We start from the raw sequence: 20194 nt of genomic DNA on the forward strand, positions 1-20194 counted from the left end.
TTTGGCCAGTTACCACGAAACTAGTGTTCACATAAGACCACTACAAACGAAAAAAGCAAAACACAATAAGATTGCATAATTATACAAATAAGACTATAAATCAGAAATTCTTTGGCTATTCATTACATAACTTGCAGAATTTGGTACAGCACGGTGCTGAGCCATTTCAGTAAAACCATTTTGACATTATTATACTTGATGGATATTTTTAATTAAGCTATTTAAACTCTCAACTTCTAACTGTGTTGGCTTACGAGTATATTTTCAGTTTTCTATACCACTCTGACTTAAGATGGTGATGGTAAAACTATGTACAGAAGACTACTTACACTACTTACTTCCCTTCCACACATTGGACCCCAATTTATAGATTTAATTTCTTTGACCATATCATTCATATAAATTGCAAACTCCGTGATGAGGCTAGGAACCAGTTTGTATGATACTCATTCAATCACTGAGAGCTTTTAGAGCACTATAGAATTTTCCATTCACCCCATGCTCAATAAGATTATAAGCTAAAAGAGCCCTCCTGATCATATCAAAACCCTTCTGAAAGTCACACATGTACATGTTGAATGGTCTTCACCAGTACACATTTGTTATAATTGCATACAATACAAAGCTATGATTAAAACATGGCCTTGAATTTAGAAACCAATTTTGCTCTTCCAAGAGGAGCATTATTTACTCTAGATACAACTTGAGCCCCACATTAAGTATAGTGAAATATAAATTTTGCTCATTAGGCTGATACCACTGTAATTTATTGGTACTCTTAGGTCATCACTTTGAGATTTTGGTATTGGATTTATAATAGATTTAAGCCACAGATGGTATTTTGCCAGATGCAAAACATATTTTAAATAATTTGCACAAAATATGATTTTTTTTTTTACTCTAGTTGATTTTCCTGATTTTGTTTTATTGATAGCCATTTGAACTTCATTATTAGTAAGAACCTTATTAAGGTCCTCATTAACATAATATTCTTTGTTTAGTATTTTTTAAACAAAGCTATATGCCACTAAAGCCTCTCTCCCACCTATTAATTACCTCAGGCAATCCAATCAAAGGACTGCCATCATGCCCAAGCATTTCCAAATCCACCTTGGACCCAATTTATTAATTTCATGCCAAAATCTCTTGGGACTTGATGTTTTTCAAGTCCCAAGTTTTCAAAGTTTAACATCTGTCCTCTCTGAAAGCATATTTTATAGAACATGTATCTTTTATCAAACCTGCACTAACTATTCTTAAAGGCTTCTAAGAATGTATTCCTTTCCATATGATTCTTTCCATGAACACATTTTCAGCTTAATGTATAGACTGCCCCAATTATCTTATTCTAATGAGATTTCTTGTTAAATATTTATCAACTTCTATTTTTTCTTTCATCAATTTTCAAAAACAACCATACCATACAAATTATCTTGTTTCTCTCTCTCTCTCTCCTAAAGAGCTGCATAATACTGAGCCTCAGACTTTATTAATAAAATTAACAATAATAAAATTAAAGACAAATCTGGAAATCTATATCTTTCTCCAGTTAGATCCATACAGACAATTTAATGAATTGATTTGGGGATAATACTTCAAAGGAGGCACAAGTTTGTAAGCAGACATATGCTACAAGTTTATAGTTAGTTAGTTTTACCGTTGAGAGATACAGATGCATAATTATCATTCAGAGGGCATATCTTCCCATCAACCTAACATCACCTAACTTTGATTCTAAAAATTCAATCATATGTATGGATATAAAAGGGTGATATAAAAGCAAATCAGCAAAGCCTTAATCCCACTGTCTAAGGAGAATCTAGCATCAAACAGATCCAGCTGCCTGAGGGCTGGCCTTCCCACTCTAGTCGGTGTGGAAACTGCTATGACTGCATTTAGAGCTTTTGGATCAGTGAGTAGACACATATCAGGTGGAGTGGCAGCAGAAATGACAGCAAGGGAGAGAGAAAGAGAGATGATGCAGTTTGGAAGAATGTGATCATTTTATCACCACAGACTAAAATGGTCCAGGGAATCATCAAACATAGGAGCCTTGGTGTTTGTTCCTATTTCAGAATGAGCATGGTGCTCCAGAGAATGATACTTGTATATGGGACTGTTTACTGATTGGTTATTGCAAGAGGTTGAGTTGAATTTTAAACCATTCATTATCCATCGTTCATCACTCCTACCTAAATTATCTGTGTTACCTCTGAGTCAAGACAGCTTAGTGGCAACCATAGCAACACATTCATACAGATATGTGGCTTTTTTCTGCCAAGGCCCATGGTGTGACCAGTCACAAATGTTAGCCTGAAGCACAAAACCACAAAGCCAACCTGCTGAAAACATACACTAATCAATGAATAACACAAATGTTTAACAAGATGGAAGCAGAATTATGGCAAGAGAGGGACAATTCCTCTGAGGCACTTAAAATGCTTCTTTACCAAAGGTATTACCACAGACAAAGAATTCAAGCACCTCCCTTTGTAGAGGGAATTGATATAAAGCATAGATAGTACTCATTTCCCTCCCATAACAACATAAGTTCATATAATAATCTCCCTAGCTCTTTCTCTCCCTGAAGGCTATGTGATATGGCTGCTGGCGTTGGTAAATGTGGGAGGACCAGGAATGTGTGTGGCTGGGCGATAAGGCTGCTGTAAAATTTAATTAGCACAAAGCCATGGTGAAAATGACTTCATTTCTAACTGCATTATTAACTAGAGTACTATGTAAGAGCCTAGTCTCAATCATTGTGCATAACAGGTTCATGGAAAGAGGGACAGACAGAAAGAGGGAGGGGGAGAGAGAGTGAGAAAATAATGACACATTAGAGATTTGAAAGGGATGAAAACACTGTTTTTAGACTTGAAATTAAATGCCCTATAAATCTTCAAACATTTCACCCATTAGTTTTCCTGCATCTGTTCCCAGGAAACACAGGGTGTACATCAGGGTAGGCAGACGTCGAGACAGTATGCATGTGAAAAGAAAAGACGAAGGGGATCTTCAAAGCAGGCTGAATAGCAATACCACATTAGTAGCTTCACCTGCTGTTTGGGGCCTGAGCTAGTGTGAACTGGCTGATTAGGGTCCTTGGCTTGACATGCTGAACACCACTTTCTATTTCACGATCCACAGCTTTTATTACAGACAGACTTCCTCATAATCCAGCTAAAAGTGGATATCTGAGGAGTCTGATCGGCTTAGGACTTGGCTAAAAACGTGGGATGTAAAGCGCAGCAACATGGAGCAGGGGTATTTGTTATCATCTATTTTCTATTTAGGACTGAGTGGGCACAGTTGATCTCGGTGTCTGTGTGCGTGTGCATGCATGTACTATATATGTGTCCACTCTACTCTCATTCTTTACACTGACCTCTCCAACCAGTCAAGTGTATATACAGCACACTGTTCGACTTTCTCATTTTCTACCGTTTTAGACTGGGCATGGATTACAGATATTCTAATACTGTGAACAAGGGTATATTTTATAGAGCTGCTTTAAGCGTGCCCTCTTAGCATAGGCTAATACAGTCATTATTAGTTTCAACACAACGTTGTATGTGTGTGCATCAAAATTTAGCACGTTTCATTGGAAAAGGTTTCTGAATATTCAGGAGCCAGAGCTCCTGTAACAGCACAAGTGGGAGCCATTAAAATACATTTTTTATTTTTATGTCTTTGCTTCTAATGTGACACACACCTCAACAGCATCACGACCCCTTTGTGTGGCTTACCACATGGCACAACCATAATTTCTAAACAAAGGTTTTCAGGCAGAATTTATTTCCTGTCACCCACCTTTTGTGTTACACATAGGGATGTATTTTCAAATAAATGAAATTCTGTTATCCCCTGATAGACACTAGGTGCTACTTGCTCAAGGGTAGTAAGGGCCTAAAAGTGGTGACAAGACAAAAGACAAGAGTGGTGGCCATGGGTTCATGGTTCAATTGCCAGACCAGCCAGATGAATATAGAACAATTAATAACGACTACATGCACAGCTGCTGTACTGGCCAGCTTCTATGTGTGACTGTGGCTGTGTCGGCGTGCATCAAGGCAGTCCTGGAACAGACAGCAAAACTTGAATAAAAGGTAAAAGGAAAGAAAAAAATATTTTACCTTTATTGCTCTCTACAATCCGCAATTACTATTCCACATCTCTCACTGCACAGGCTAGACCTAATTACACTAGCCGCTTTGTTAAGGTGCCCTTTTGCTCCATCTGTTCAATGCATGTGCGCACAGCCCCAAAAATGTGCTCGCTCACACACCAAGTACTGTACTTCAGACAGACAGACAAAGGCAGGTCAAGGTACACTTTCCCATCTGGATATGCCTTTGTCTACAAGAACAGTTAAACATCTAAACCACCAATCAAGTTAGTGTGGCGATGAGAGACACTCTGACTCCAAGTGGCTGGATGATTGTGGACATGAATACAGAGAGTCTTAGACACCGCTAGCCCTGATCCAGAAGTGACCTTTAACCTTTTCCTTACATGGTTTAAGCGGACAATTTCTATGCATGTATTCATGAGTGTGTATGCGGGAGCGTGAGCACTAGTGGTCAGGAACAGAAGCTCCTTGGCAATAATCTGTCACAAAAGAGCCCAGGCCGTACATGATGTGTGGATGATATATTATGACTAAATGCAGATAAATCAGCAACTTCTACAGTTACACTTTTTAAACAATGACATGGAGCATCAATTCAAATAGATTGAGGGAGAAAAATGTCTGCGCTCCTCTTTTTGTTTTGGGCTCACTGAAATTATTTAATAATCCTTTCCTTTTCTGCTTGTGTCACGTCTGGGGGAAAGCAGCAAGGCATGGGACGAGATGAAGTGGAGATAAAACAAAGACAGAAAGTAAAGAGTAGACTGAGGAAGTTTGGAAGGATGGAGTGCTTTCTCCCATAATTGACACTGATATGAAGAGACAGAAATGTGAGAGAGGAATGAGAAAACACACACACAATCTGCAGGATAGAGTAGCCTGCAGTGGAATCCACATATCACACTCTATAAGAGGCCCAATCAAAAAAAGCAAGCATCTAACAGAAGATTCCACTAGAGTCTACCTCTGGAAGCTGCAGTGACTGACTCTCACGGCTAGTTTTTCGACAACATTATCACACATGTGAGTACACCGAACACACTAAGAAAGGAGGAAACAAACTTCCTTTTTTTATCCTACTTTTTTGACTTTCATTTCAACTTCACACTCTCCACAGTTTCATCTTAATGATTCTCTGCAGCACAATATCTGAAAGACACCGTGGATTGAGTTTCAAATTAAGCCTATTATGCCTGGTTCACACCGGGCGCGGAAGCGCCGCAAAGTGCAGCGCTTGGAAATTCTCGCGTGTGCCACAGCCCTTCAGTTCACACCGGATGCGTATTTCTCCGGTCGACAAGCGGCTCTGCTCCTCGGCTCCTCTGTTGTCACACTTGGAGCTGTTTTTTCACTGTCTCTGTTTGCGTGTGTATGACACCCCACCCCTTATAGCCAGCCCACTCTGTGTCCCTCTCTCTCTTTTGTGTGTGTGTGTGTGTGTGTGTGTATGTGTATGTGCATATATATATATATGTATATATATATATGCACGCGCGTGCCTCTGTGTGTTCATCTCGTGCTCTGATTAGACACACACACACATACCGCATTCGTCAAATGGGGTGTTTAATTATTGAAAAATAGTTTTATTTTGACATGCTTTATTTAGAAAACCGGATTCTCTCGTTGTTGCTTTGTTTGACTTCCTGCCCGGCTTGACAGATTCGGCCGCGGCACGCAGAAAGCGGGGCAGAGCGCCGCGGCGCTTCCTATGTGAACGACACCATTGATTAACATGGCCGCTGAAAGGAAAGTAGCTCCGCTCCTCGGCACTTCGCAGCTAATTGCGGCGCTTCCACGCCCGGTGTGTGACCAGGCCTTAGTCATCTCCTACCATCATTTGCACCTATGCATGCCATTTAAAGTCTGGGCTGAGTAGCTGCCTGGGTGAACCAAGGATATACAGAGAAATAAATTCAGCAGAAAGGGTCATAAAGTTGACTCTGCAGATACATACCACACAAGACTTCCAATAGCTCGAGGCTTGCTTTTAGGGGGAAAACCTTAACGCTTTCAAGTGCAAGTAAGGAAAAATAACTCCTGTTTCGATTTGGTAAGGGGTTCACCGGCTTTGTTAAATGACCTTTACATCAATTTCAAGCTCTAGTTCAGAGCTGTATCACACATGATAATTGTTAGGTCAAGTGTCACTAAAGACATCTGAAGTAATTGCTCCTAAAGACTGAGGCATTTACTCTTTCATAGATCCTGTTCGTCCACTTTTTTTCTCCAGTACAAGGGCATTACAGCACATACATACATCCTTAATGTTACTCTTGGTTGTGCTTCCTTACACACTTGGAGGCTCTCACTGTGTGTCAACCACAACAGTATAACAAACAAAAAAAAAAAGCAAAAAAAAACAAACTAAAACAAACAAAATAAATAAAAAAGGTATGTGATTCCTCTGTACATGTACCTGCACACACTGGCCTGTCAGCAAGGCTGTGATGAGAACTTGCAAAGGAGGCTGAAATGACCAGACAGTGCCTGGAGAGATGTTTTCAGAAGGACACAGTTAAAAAGCTATGGCTGCTTTATAGATTCAATAAGTCTCTTACACCTGTGTGGCTAACCACCATCGATCCATCATTCTGTGGAGCCCAATCCAATTTAGAGTGTCGAGGAGCCCCAGAGCCCCACAGCCTTATCCTAACCCAGGCCAGCCACCACAAAGCCTGCTTACCTTCATCCCCAGAAGTCTGCAGGTGTGTCTGTGTACTTCTATGTGTATGTGTATGTGTGCTGAGGGAGGACTGCAGACCAAGCTAAACACCTCAGCTGCTGGCTCATGTTGAAGTGTGCTGAGCCAATTTAGGGGAAGGAGAGGAGAGATGAGAGACAATGAAGGAAGCTGAGAAAAATTCAAGGAACTGAGGCCAGGACCCAGTACAGTAATAAGAAAACAGGAAGGGAGAGAAGGAGGGGGTGATGTACCTGTACATCTCTTTGCAAGCAGTGAGCCATTGAGGTAGAATGCCTCTTTAATCTTATTTTCTCTTAAGTGGCAATAATACTCCTCATGACTATGAAGCATATTCTCATAAGACTGACCGATATGAATTTGCAGTAAAATGAAAAACAATTATGCTTAATTTGTTATAGAAAAATAGTGTTGGAAAGCCATTAGTTGATTTCACTGAAATGTACTGGTGGAGAGTGATGTAGTGAAGTACTGTACAGTACTTCACTACAATTTTAAGGTACTTGTACTTAACTTGAGTGTTTCCATTTGATGCTACTTTATACTTCCATTCCACTACATGTCAGAGAAAACTACTATACTTTCTCTACTGCACTAATACTTTTCAGAATACAATTTTATATAACATAACATCTAAATGAGCTTCAAAATTACAATATATTGCAGTGGTTCCCAAACCTTTTGGATTGTGGCCCCCAAATCATTGTGCATTTGTGGCTATTTGTCATGTTTCAGATGACTGTTGTTTGCAGTTACACTAAAGAGATAATTCCCCTAACATTTTCAAAAAGATAACTTTTTAAGGTCCAAAGAAGTTAAACTCTACAATATTTCACAAAAATCTACAAATTAAAGAAAATAATTTGAATTTAATTTTATGTAGAAGAACATTTCCTACCCCATCTATCTTCTCAAAACCGCTCAGATATATCTCATGGCCCTCACAAAGAAGTTCAAACTACCTCCACCTCAATCAGCTTCAGCAGTAAAATGCTACTTATCCATTGCCTTATCAATAATAATGATGTACATTGTTAAATGTATTTAATATCAGTCACAGCTTGAGTTTCTGCAAAATAAGTAGTTACTTTAATACTTAAAGTACATTTAGCTGGTAATACTTCTGCACTTACTCTTATGTAGAATTTTAAGCGCATGACATTTACTTACAATAAAGTATTTTTACATTACGGTAGTGGTATTTTTACTTAAGTATCTGAGTACCTATCCCACCACTGCTTCAATGTTGAACTGTGATAGTGGGGAACTATGTATATGGACTGCATAAAATCTCTTCAGTCCATATATGTATTAACAAAGGCCTTAGATACAGTTCTATTACATCTAAAGTCTTTAACAACCATTCTGTTCCAATAGAGAGTGTGCACGGCCCTGAAAAGTGATAAGCAAATGCAACAAATGACATTATAGACATACAATTATAGACATATTTTTGCTGTAGTCAGATGGCTAAAATATGGATCAACAAATTAACATGTTGATGTTCTCTATCCCATCAAGTTAGCGCTGCAAGACTCAACATTAGCATCACTGCAACAAAGTGCATGCTTTAGATATTTCCAGCAGTATATGGGAAACTGGGCAGTCTTGTCATCATAGAAATACATCATAAGATTGTGATTTTTAATTTATTGTAACTTCAGCAATATCTGCTCCCGTACCATCAAAACACAGCTCTGCTCGCTCACCAGAGCTCCTCCAGTCCGTCTGTGGCACAGCAGCATGTACAGCATTCAGCATTGCTATGCTATTATTTATGACTTTTAACCAATCAGATAGTGTTGTGGATGGGACACTGCTCAGGGCTACAGAGTGGTGACTACAGAGAGAGGCTGCTGTATCAGAGCCAGTAGCACATATTGGCAATCGGATAAAAAATAACGATTCCAATAATTGTAAAAATTCTGGATATTGGATCCAAATCCAAAAATCTGACTACCCCCTTTGTCTCATCAAAGTTTTGGGATAGGGGAACAGCATGCATTGGTCGTCTGATTTTTCTCTGTACACAAAAAACTAGAGCACCTGAGGCTCCATTGGTGCTAAATGTAATGGCACAATGCATGTTCAGATTGACCATTCAAATATCTCCCTTTCAACACTAATTACAGTATCTTCTGGCACATATGTTTCTGTTTTAATTCTCTTAACTGCTCCAGTGGAGTGAAGAAACACCCCCTGAGATCAATTATTAAAGGGTATTTAAAACTGTGTGAAAAGGAGGTGGTAGGATGGTGTGAAAGTGAATGCAGCTGTTAAAGTGCCTGTACCGCTGACTAAACTTCATCAGCTCCCAACTAAACAAAGAGCATGTTGTGGGTTTCACTCACACCGCGGACTAAGCCCAGGGCAATTAAGGCCTGATTCTCCGTAGGAGAGAAGAAGGGAAAGGAAATGGGAGAGGAGGGGGTGAGGAAGGAGAAGTGGAGAGACTCCATACCAATAACAGGCAATTATGTTTAGGGAGGGCCATTGTCAGGCCATGAGAGTATAGAAGAAGACAGCGGGGATATGGGATGGTAGGGAAATGAGGAGGAGTGTTATTTAGGAGGCAGATGGCAGAGAGGGGGAAATTAAGATGAATGGGCACTGAGAGGGCTGAGCTGGTGCTGGGGCTGGGCAGAGAAAAAGTAATTAGCTGTGTTTGCTCTGGGAGGCTGGCAGTGAGTATGATGCCTGCGGTGACAGACGAAAGCCTTGAGCTTTATTAGTCAACAAGGCCATATCTGAGAAAACCAGCAGGGGGCAGCTGGACCAGGAACCTTCCAGGGCCTTTTTTACCTGTATAACACATCATATGGTCTTTTTACAACATGGACACTAAGCAGAAACTCCTTCACGCAATGCGATCCAACTCTAATACCCTGTTAACACAACATAGCTCTGGCATGTTCTATCTCATACGGACTGTTTCACACACATGCAAGTGCACACACACACGCATGCAAGTGCGCGCACACACACACACACACACACACACACACACACAAATAGCATCTGAGTCTCAGTGCTCCAACAATTTTCTCCCATATTATACCTTAGTTTCATTCTTACCAGCTGACTCTATCTTTCTTCCTCACACCATTTCTCTCCATTTCTTATGTTACAGCCACCTCTATCTGTCTCTTTCCTCCCACCCTGTATATCTCCCTCCCCCTCGTCCCTTTCCAATCTAATTTCAGATAAGTCGTAGCAGAACAACAGAGCAAGGCCCTTTATCATTGCCATCAATGATGTGGGTGGATTGAGCGTGAATAATTTTATTCATGTGTGGCTGTACCCAGCCCACTGGGATTCCAATTTCAAGTATTAAGAGGTAATGGGGTTACAGCGTAATTTTTAAGTGCCTCCGTAATGACTGTAGAAAACCTTTGACGTGAGAATTTGTTGTTCATTTTAGCCATAGCTAAAAGCAGAGTATCTGTTCACAATATGAATAATACAGCACAATTAAATTTGGTATAATTAGTATCCCAAATTTGGTCACTCCCAGGAAGTCATCAAGACATATCCTTGCCTTTTTTAGATTAAAATATTAGAGTTTCTAACATTGATAACATTGATCGCCCAATGTGTTCTAAGTGACATGTACCTTATATGCAGTCTGAATGATATTTGTAATACAGCATTTCATCTGTATGTTTGACCTTAGTGCACATGCCTTACCTCTCTTCAAAAACAAAGTAGAAACAGGAGGGATCCAAAAATTCCTGCAATGGAACTGTCAACATAATTATATTTAACCATTTTAATTATTAATCTTTCAGTGTAATCTTTCTAATCCCTTACAAAGTATTCTCCTTGGGATGTGACACACTTGTCTCAGCGCTTATCCCCAAAAGACAAACAACTGTTACTCTATCCATAACATTCTAAGACACCTAAATCTTTTGATGTGACTAAATATCTGTTTCTCCCTTCACATGAACTTAAACATTTGAAAGAGCACAACTACACTGAAAAGCATAGTGCTGAACTCAAAATTCTGCAGGTACAGCACAATTTAAGAACCATATCAAACTGAGGCACCGGAACAGTCCACACACTGCTTTGAAACAATCTCAACCGTCTCAGACTCTGCACACGCTACTGCCTCAAACTGTTTTAGAAATGCCCTTTCACACTTTCAGAGGGCACACACAAGGTCACAAAAAGGCACAAGGACAACTGAAAAGGTCAGTGGACACACAAAAAAGCAGGTGATATGAACTGTCAAAGGAAATTTGCATTTCATGAAAGCGATGATTGAGGCTGAATTCCAACAGAGGATAAAAGATAGAGCTGAGAAAGCTTGTGGCTTTAGCTTTATGGATTTCTTATTTTTGCTTTACCATGGTTAACAGGCCTGAGAACCTGTCGGTAGGAGCTGGGGCTGATCGTCTGGTGCTGGTTATCTGTAAGGAGGGCAGTGGACACACAATGCCAACACACATTCATCAAAGGGGATCAAAAAGATCTCAAGGAGTTGTTCAGAACGCCACAAACCCCATCAGCTCTCAATTTTTCAATTCCTGGATGTGGATTTAAAATTGCCAGAAACAACAATAATCTGGGTGTGTATTGCATTTTACTGAGATCCAAACATAAAATGTTCTCAGTATTGTTCTGGCATCTTGCTTGGTACTGCTAGCAAACATTTGTACAAACAAACAACATTATACTGTATTTTGCAAGGGACTGTGAATAAAATAAAATAAAACCAAGGCATGAGAACCCAAGAATGGATCCAATTCAGTCAGCTTTTTAATAAATATGTGACTGGAATAAGTGCCTCGAATTAGAACATTGAATTACAAAATGTCCAGAGTCTTTCTAGTCAATACAGGTACTAAGCTGGTGTGTGTGCATCTTTGTTTGTGTATAAATGTAGGTAAAGGACAAAAGACTTACCCCTGGGTCTTGGTGCTCTCTTCCTGCGGTCTCTGAATGCAGCGCCTGACTGTAGAGCTTCCAGCAAACTATCCATCACACCTGTCTCATCATTCTCTGTAAAACCCAAGAAGAAAAAGAAAGAGGGGGTGTTAGGAGAAGTAAAGAAAGAAAATCAGTGCAGTTTATTTTAGTGGTGAGGCTTGCCATCTATATTGCAACAATTTGGAACAGACAATAGCTGGGCACTGTTTTAAACACATAACAGATTGAATATGAAAACCATTGAACCCACATGTATACCCAATACATAATGGGACTAGCTCAAGGCAAGCTTTTGGAATATACAAGTAAGAAGTTTTTCTGCTGAGAGGATGTCAGCAGCTGACAAACAAAATTATAAGATGTCAACTTTATCAATAGTCACATGTAGAGGAATATGCAATACACTGTCAAACTGAAATGAAACACAAATTCCATTTCAAACCAGTCAGCATGGTGTTTCACAGTATTTACTATGGAATCCTTTTGACTCAAAATATCAAGCCCTTGCTTTATAGTCACAAAGGAATCACCAAAATGCACACAGTGGGGAAAAACCTTTGCAGATATGACATGTAAATCATGCCCTTTGTTGGTACAGTTAAAAACCTGGCCCTGACACCTGGGCAGAATGATGGACCTGACCAGTGATTTGCATTGAAAACAGCCTGCCGTGGATGGGAAGGAAATGGATAGCTGGTATATTTAAAAGTTCAGGGACAACACATACTGTCAATAAAAAAGTTTTTACTGTGGTTGTCATGCAAATGTGAATATTTAGGTGTTCACTGCATCTGTGTTGCCTATATAATTTGAAATCTTTGTCAAAAAAACATGAAAATGTGAAGGGATGTTTGCCACTGAACTCTGGAAACTTTCATTTTCACTACTCACACATTGGCATTAAATATTCTGTGTTTGACCAAAAACAGAAACAGTATTGGCTTTATTACATTTGACTGTTGGCTGCCAATTGTCTATCTGTCTAGGTGTGCTGTTGAGTTTTCTGTATTCCGTTCAAGTTTTGAAAAAGTGTTTCAGTATAGGATGTTAAAGAAGAAAGAAAAATAAACCAATTTCAGGTGAATGATTTTTTCCAGGGACGAGAGTATTAGTACTCTTGGTGAGTGAAGCCACCCAACCCACTAGAGAGCAAGTCTGATCTGTGTGACCACATTTCAGCAAGCAAACACAGCCTACTGTGCAGCACAGCTCGTCTGGTCACTGACTGAAAGTCAGCAGATAGAATACTAATAGAAAACCTGTTCCAGAGCTGAGGTGCTAGTACAGCAAAAGCTCTATCATCCATTGACCTTAACTTGGACTCTGGAACAGCTAGCAGACCTGACCCAGCAGCTCTAGGGATGTGACGAGATTAAACGTGACAATATTTCTCGTTGAGGTTGTCTCGCGAAGCAGCATTCAGGAAGCGGTACGGAGTGTGCATGCCAAACAATAAAACAAAAACAAAACAAAAAACAAACAAAATAAATTAATAAACGTTCAGTTTTCTTTCGCTCATTTGCACATCACGTTTTCTTTTTATAATGTCACCGTGTGGATCATTAACTTTGTTAGAGTGAGCGCCCTCGTTTTAGTTTGTGAACTAGCATATCAAACTATTAGCAGTTATTGTCTGACCAATCACAAAGCAAGCTCTGATCAAAATTTCTTTGATTCCCAAGGTGAGGTGTGGGTGGGTGCCTTTTCTCTACAAAAGCAATTTGCAAGTCGAATGGAACCACTTATACTACAGAAAAAAAAAAAAATTACATCATGACCATTATTTCAGGCTTAATTATATTGAGCTCTTAGAGGACGATGATTTCATTTGAAGACAGTAATTTGATGTAAAGATTTTGAATGCATTTTAAAAAACGTGTGGACATGATGTCTATTTTCTAGACATTTAAAATGTTCAAATGCAATTATAGTAAACTTCCTCTGCTGTGCTTAAACATGTACAGTGAATCTGATTCATCATCAGTGTATGAAGTGCTGGAAAGGTTGTTACAGCTTCATCGGCCTGATAGAGACCAAGCTGTAACATCAGCCACTGTGTGACTACTGTGTCCCACAAGTGATTTAGTGAGGGGTAAGAGGACATTGCTCTGATTAGGGCTGTGTGTGTTTTTCTCACTCTTCCCATTTTGTCTGACAATTCCCTGTGGAACAATAACACACACATATCAAAATCTAATTCTAATTCTAAGACTAAGACTTTGTGATGCTACCAGGATCTATAAAGGGCCAAAGATCATCACTTTCTATATAAACACATTGGGTTTTATTTTTGTGAAAGTGGGAACAAGCACGAATTAAAGCACCCATGGTTGTGTATTTTTGCAACTCTGGTGACAAAAGGTATGTCTACAATACAATCCTGAAATACTACAGTACAAACAGGAAAAAAGGGGGCTGAAGAAGGCTGAAATGTTGTTAGAAAGAAGGAAGAGGAGTTGGGCCACGCAGACAAGTTTTTAATAAGTCAGGCAGGCTAGCTAATACCCCTTTCACACCAAAGCAGTTCCAGTGCTGGTTCGGGGACAGTGCTTAATTTGGAAGCGGTTTTCCTGTTCACACAGACAAAGAACTGGCTCCGGGCCAGACAAACTGGTTCCAGAGTGGCACCAGTACTTTGCTGGACTAGAAGAAGGAACCAGTTACGTTAAGGGGCGGGGGCGGGGTTATTGAGCACAACCACAGCAAACAAGACTGAAGCAATACCAGCCTCTGCTGTGATTGGATGCCAATGAAGCCTCAAAGAGCCAGGAGCAACAGCTGTACAAACGCGTAGTCTACCATTGTTGTTGCTGTTGCTTCGGAGTTGGCGCAAGTCTTTATGGCAAAGCAGTAAACATAACTGGTGTATGTGGTGACGTAATCATATTGCACTTAAATAAACTGAATTACAGGGTAGATTCCGTTATTTAGCATTTAATAGGTGACAAAATCCACTAAAATAACTCCTGCCTTAATCAACCTTACATATTGTTGCATTGGTTTCATGTCAAATAAGGGCTAGGGTTTGGCCATCAAATGGCTATATCCTAATTCTTAATCTACAGTAATGGAAGGATGTCTCATATGGTGTAAAACAATTTATTTAAATGTTTAAAAAGTGGCAAATCATATAGTAGCTTTCTGCTAAGTTTGCTTCTATTAGACTGTTCTATTGCCAGCATCACATATTATGAATGAATTGAGCACAGTCCATATTTGAATGTGTGTATTGTACAGACTCGGATTGTTTTGGTCTATTTCAAATGTTGTTAATAAGGACCAGGACTGAAATCAGTGGTCATCCTCCAGGTATTTCATGTTGTTTTAACACTTTGATATCTTGCTTGCCATTTCTGCCTGATGCCTACAAGCTTTTCTCTATCTCTGGGATTCTTCCATGAGGTATTAACCACAATTGCTACAGTCACGCTTCACCATAGAGCCCACTAACCGATCATTTCATCTACTTTTCCTTTGTGCATATCATGCAACACCGCAGTGGATTCCCTGCAAACCTACAAAGATTGTCAATCAGCACTACAGTACATGGTTCCTTTGCAAACCCTCCTCTAAAGTCCTTGTATTAAAAGGAAGAGGGTGGTGGTCCCAGGGTGGTGGGCTGTGGTTGTACTGAAACACCAAAACCCACACTAAGCTGCAACTATAAACACACACACTGGATATATCATGGCCCACTTCCTTGTCTGCCTTTGTCCTATATATGTGTTTTTTGTGTTTTTCATTTGCAACAGTTGCACTCTTCTGGCTCATGTGTGCCTAGTTCTTCATCATTACGCAGAGCGGAGAGGCAGCACGGATTTCTGAGCAAAAACAACGCTCCTCGACGTCCAAATTTGTCTCCACTGCTGTGGCAATTCATCACAGGCAGCAAGCTTTACACTCCACAACACACATAGACACAAACACAAAAAAATACAGACAGTACACAGAAAACAAACAAAAAGGAGCAGATCAATCTATTGCAACCTGTAGTGTGTGCCTTCATGTGTAGTACTCCGTTTGACTCCAACCCACAAGAACATGAAACACTTTGTGTGCCTCAGGAGGCAAGGAAAAACGAAACCCACTCAGATCTCCTGCCTCAGGAATATATGGGAGCAAAAACAGTCCAATTTTACACATCAATCAGAAGCAACTCAGACAGGCCGATACAGAAAACTGCTTTATAGAATGTAGACAAGAGGTGCTTTCAGTCAGCCCAACACTGAAAATCATAAAACATATTTATGTACTCACACCCACATGCTTGCAAACTTAGAGAGAGAGAGATCATGGACTTGTCACATGGATAGTAATGGAGGAGGAACACATGGCAGAGGAATATTAGTCAAGCTAGTAGCTGTGAAATGGGTTTGAAACAGTCATTCAGCTTGTGAAAGGTGGCGCTGAAGAGGATGTGGCGAGAGAACAAAGACTAGTGAGAAGAGCGGGACAGTGAAGAGTGGTATCCCAGCTTTGGCAGTAGAGCTACTGATTGGTCCTTTGATGTGAACAATTCGCCTGCCTTTTTCTATTCTGCTGCATCTGGGATCAGAGCTCTTGTGACAGGTGTGCAATGTGACTTTTTGCTTTAACTTCCACAAAAACTGAAAGGCACTCTCATAAGCCAGTCTAGGCCTCACTGATGTCTATTTAAAGAATAGTAAGAGTGTCTGCCTTGTGTTCACATCTTCTTTATTGCTGCTCCACCATAAGCTCCATGTCCCATGTTTCAGTAGCAAAAGACAGCAGTAACTGAGCCAAATGAGCTCTACTGTGAAGTGTCAAGCTTGACTGCCATCTTTGGGAGAAAATGTGTGTGGATATGTTCTATTACGTTGTTAGATGTACAAACAGATGTACAAGTGTACAGGTAAGATCAACAAGAAGATAAGCAAAAACAGATGGGTTGTTTACTCTACCACAAAACAAAAGAATCCACTTTAGGAGTGGAATCAAGACAAAGCTGAACCTCCACCTCTGGGAAAAGGCTGTACTTATCCCCCTGTCTGTAGTGAAACTTCAATCACCATCTATTTAATCAGAGCCTGTTCAGACTAGCGTTTTCTATTGTCTGAACAAGCAGCCTGTCAGTGTGTCAATGTCTACCCTCCATTCAGACCCGGGCTAATGTCTCCCGCCACCTCTCTCAACAGGATGTGGCACTTATCATCAGGACAATGATCCGGCTGTAGCAGTGTGTAGCAAAGGTGGGCCAGAGCAAGGCAAGAAATGGGGTCAGCTGGGTTGGGATGAAAAAGCTAAGGGGAGAAAATGACATGCCTGAGTACAATGAATACCGGCCAACCACTGTGTTCCCTTGGAGACTTAGAAGGCAAATGGTGCAATAAGGTCAGTCAGCCATTTCTCTCGCTCTCACTATTGAATACCCTCTGTTCCACTTTACCGACACTGATATGGATGATGAATAGGGATGAACTACCGACTTCCATGCGTCATTACCAGCTAATAAATATTCTAAAAGGTCACTGATGGTCCGCCAATCATAAAGAAATCAGCATCTTAGCCAAGCAGAACACAACATCATGTTATCAGTTAAATACATACATTAACAGATAAACCCAATGCAAATCTATATTATATTGAAGCAGTAGTTCACAACCTGGGGGTAAGGATTCGGACCTGGGTTCAGAGGATGATGATTACCATATCAGGACATTTTAAGAAGAAGCTAAACTAAACCACACTGAATTGTTTAGTTTTTGGACTTTTCTGTTTGCTTGTTTTTCTTTTTTCTTCTGTGAAATACTCAGTCAGTCAGTCTGAGAAGAAAAAAATCATTCCATTATATTGACATGCACCTAATGATAAGGGTTTGGAAGACAAATCATTTTGCTTCATATTAAGGGAGCACAAGCAGAAAAGGAATCACTGCTTTACAGCAATCAGTCATAAGCAGTCATAGTGAAATTTTACCATTTGTATTTCTATGCTCTATTACAAAATGTGTTGGTAGTACAGAGTCTGGAAATGAGAATAATGATGGGCAAATGACTGTATAAGAAAGGAAAAATAAATTGGTAATACAAGTAAGTCAAACCTGATATCCACATTAAGACTGATGAATAAGATCAGAAGTGCCTTTTGCAAATATATACTATATATATATATATATACTACAGTAACAAAGGGTAAGTGTCTATTATATAAGGGAAGCAATTTGGATTCAACTGCATTTGACTGATCTTGAAGTAGACACCATAAATATACAATAGCCACACTTCTTAGAATTTTCCTTTCCTACATTTTTTTCTGTCTGCTGGAAACATACAGTAAATAGGCCATTGTTTTTTATTTTTACTTTTAATGTTCAAGTTTTAAGTAATTTAAGTATTTGCATTAATTTGATGATTCACTGGCTTTGCGTTAGGTCCACCACATGCACACCTCATAACACAGAAGACAAGCAGTGGACACTAGATTATTGTTAGTATAGCTGCCAACCGCAACGTTGGGCACAAGACTGCTGCACAATGGATGCCAGCAGGCAACACTATCATTCCAATATTTCAAATTGTCAGTTTATTATAAATGTAAAAATATAATGAGGGAAAATAGTATAAAATGCAAACTAAGTGAACACCACTATAATACTAATTCATCATATGGATGCATTAATCCTGCTTTGAAAAAATACATTTTAATTTTCTTTCTTTCTTTCTCTCTCACTCCGATGCCCCCCTCCCCATACTTTTAGCATCTTTGCATGCAGGGGTGCATCTCTAGCTGTTCCTCTATTTGACGTCTTAATAGTTCATTGCTTGTAGCCATGTAGGGAATGTTAAATAAAGCTCTGATGTGTAATTTGTCGCTCCACAAACATTCCTGCTTCTGGCCTACCCTGGGAGTTAATGCAACAGATTTGTCATACACAAGCCAGGCACAGCTAGAGGAGGAGGGAAAAAAAACACCTATTCAATCTGAATTTCAATCTCCATAGGGCTCTATGCAAATGAATGCAAGCTGATGCTCTCACTCTCAGAGACTACCAGAGCACATAGTGCAGATGACGAAACCAGGCTGCATATCATTGTGTAGGTAGAAGCCCAGTCTGTGGCAAAAAGGCAGAGGAATATGAGAAGGTTTCTGTTTGAACTATACATTTCAGGAATACATAAGTAGTCGAAGCTACGCCTCAACCAGCTAAAAACAAGCTAAAATCCATTTTGATAATTTCCTCTAGGAAACCCTCCACCTTCCTCCTTCTGTCTCTCATTGATGTGCCCTTCAGCATAATGTGGATATGCAGCCTCTCTGGGGCTTTTTAGGGAATTGATGGATAATCAGATGATTACACAGAAAATCTCCATTGAGGACAATCCTCCCTGACAAACAAAGAGAAAGCTCTTTAGTTAATAAATAGGCTGAGAGACAGACTGCGTGAGAGAGAGACAGAGTGTGAGAGTGTGTGAAAGAGAGTGAGTAAATCCTGTCCTGGGTTGGAAGCACAATGCCAAATCACTATCACATATTCATTTCATCCCAGCAATCTGTGTGTACGTATGTGTATATGTGCATGGGTGAGTGTGTGTGTCATACATTGCCAAAAACATCACTTCTCGGGGATGTCATTGAGTTTGCCTTTAGCTTTATCTTAATTTGAGCGTATCTAAATAAATTTCAAGCTCTAGGCATATTTGTATAAGCCTTTCTGACAAAATTTGGCTGAAGTTTATTTTTATGATTTTTTTTTTCTAAACTACTTTTCTGAAAAAGAAAAGTTTGCAGTGAAACACAAGTCAACACACAAACACAGAGGAAAGAAGTACAAGGTGTCAATCTGAGCAAGTTACAAAACTAAACACACATTCATTTTTAAAAATAACATAAGGATACCAATATAAACGGCCAATAAAGAGTAGTTTGTAATTTGATTGGATTGGGGTCTCTGCTTTTGTTTTTAAGGCATTCCTGGGAAGTTCTGCCTTTTTGTGTTTGGGGTCATTGTCTTGCTTGAAAGTAAATCCACTGATTTGCAGTTCTCATGTCAGATTTCTCAGGATTTCGCTGCAATTATTTTACTGTCTACTTCATGAAGCCCTGGTCCAGCTGTGAATTCCCATCACATGAGGCTGCCACTAACATGTTTCATGCTGGGAATGGTGTATCTCTATTGAGGTGCAGTATTTGTCCTACAGCAAACATGTTTAGTAGGGATGGAACGGTTCACAAAAGCCACGGTTCGGTTCATATCATGGTTTTGGGGTCACTCTTTTTGGTTTGGTTTATGTTGTTCTTTTCTGGGGGGGGGGTTACACTTTATTTCTCATATTTTTAGACTGGATGACGTCATCAAGGCAAGAGCGCAATACAGATTAATTTAAAAAATCCTTAGGAGTTTAACACTAACCAACAGTCATGTCTTAAGGAAACTTATAAATTAATACCTCAGACGAATTAACATT

General features: G+C 39.7%; 1 protein-coding gene across 1 annotated transcript in view; it reads right to left on the minus strand.

Annotated features, from left to right (window-relative positions):
* LOC128376055 (protein diaphanous homolog 3-like) overlaps nucleotides 1–20194 on the minus strand; it is a 170171-nt gene that overhangs the window by 41861 nt on the left and 108116 nt on the right. Inside the window, exons 26-27 of the mRNA XM_053336388.1 lie at nucleotides 11745–11840; nucleotides 11186–11248 (exon numbers count right to left, since the gene is read on the minus strand). Coding sequence (XP_053192363.1) covers nucleotides 11186–11248; nucleotides 11745–11840 — 159 coding nt within the window. The remainder of the gene's footprint in view (nucleotides 1–11185; nucleotides 11249–11744; nucleotides 11841–20194) is intronic.

This window comes from Scomber japonicus, chromosome 1 (genome assembly GCF_027409825.1).
Source record: "Scomber japonicus isolate fScoJap1 chromosome 1, fScoJap1.pri, whole genome shotgun sequence".
NCBI classification, from domain to species: Eukaryota; Metazoa; Chordata; class Actinopteri; order Scombriformes; family Scombridae; genus Scomber; species Scomber japonicus.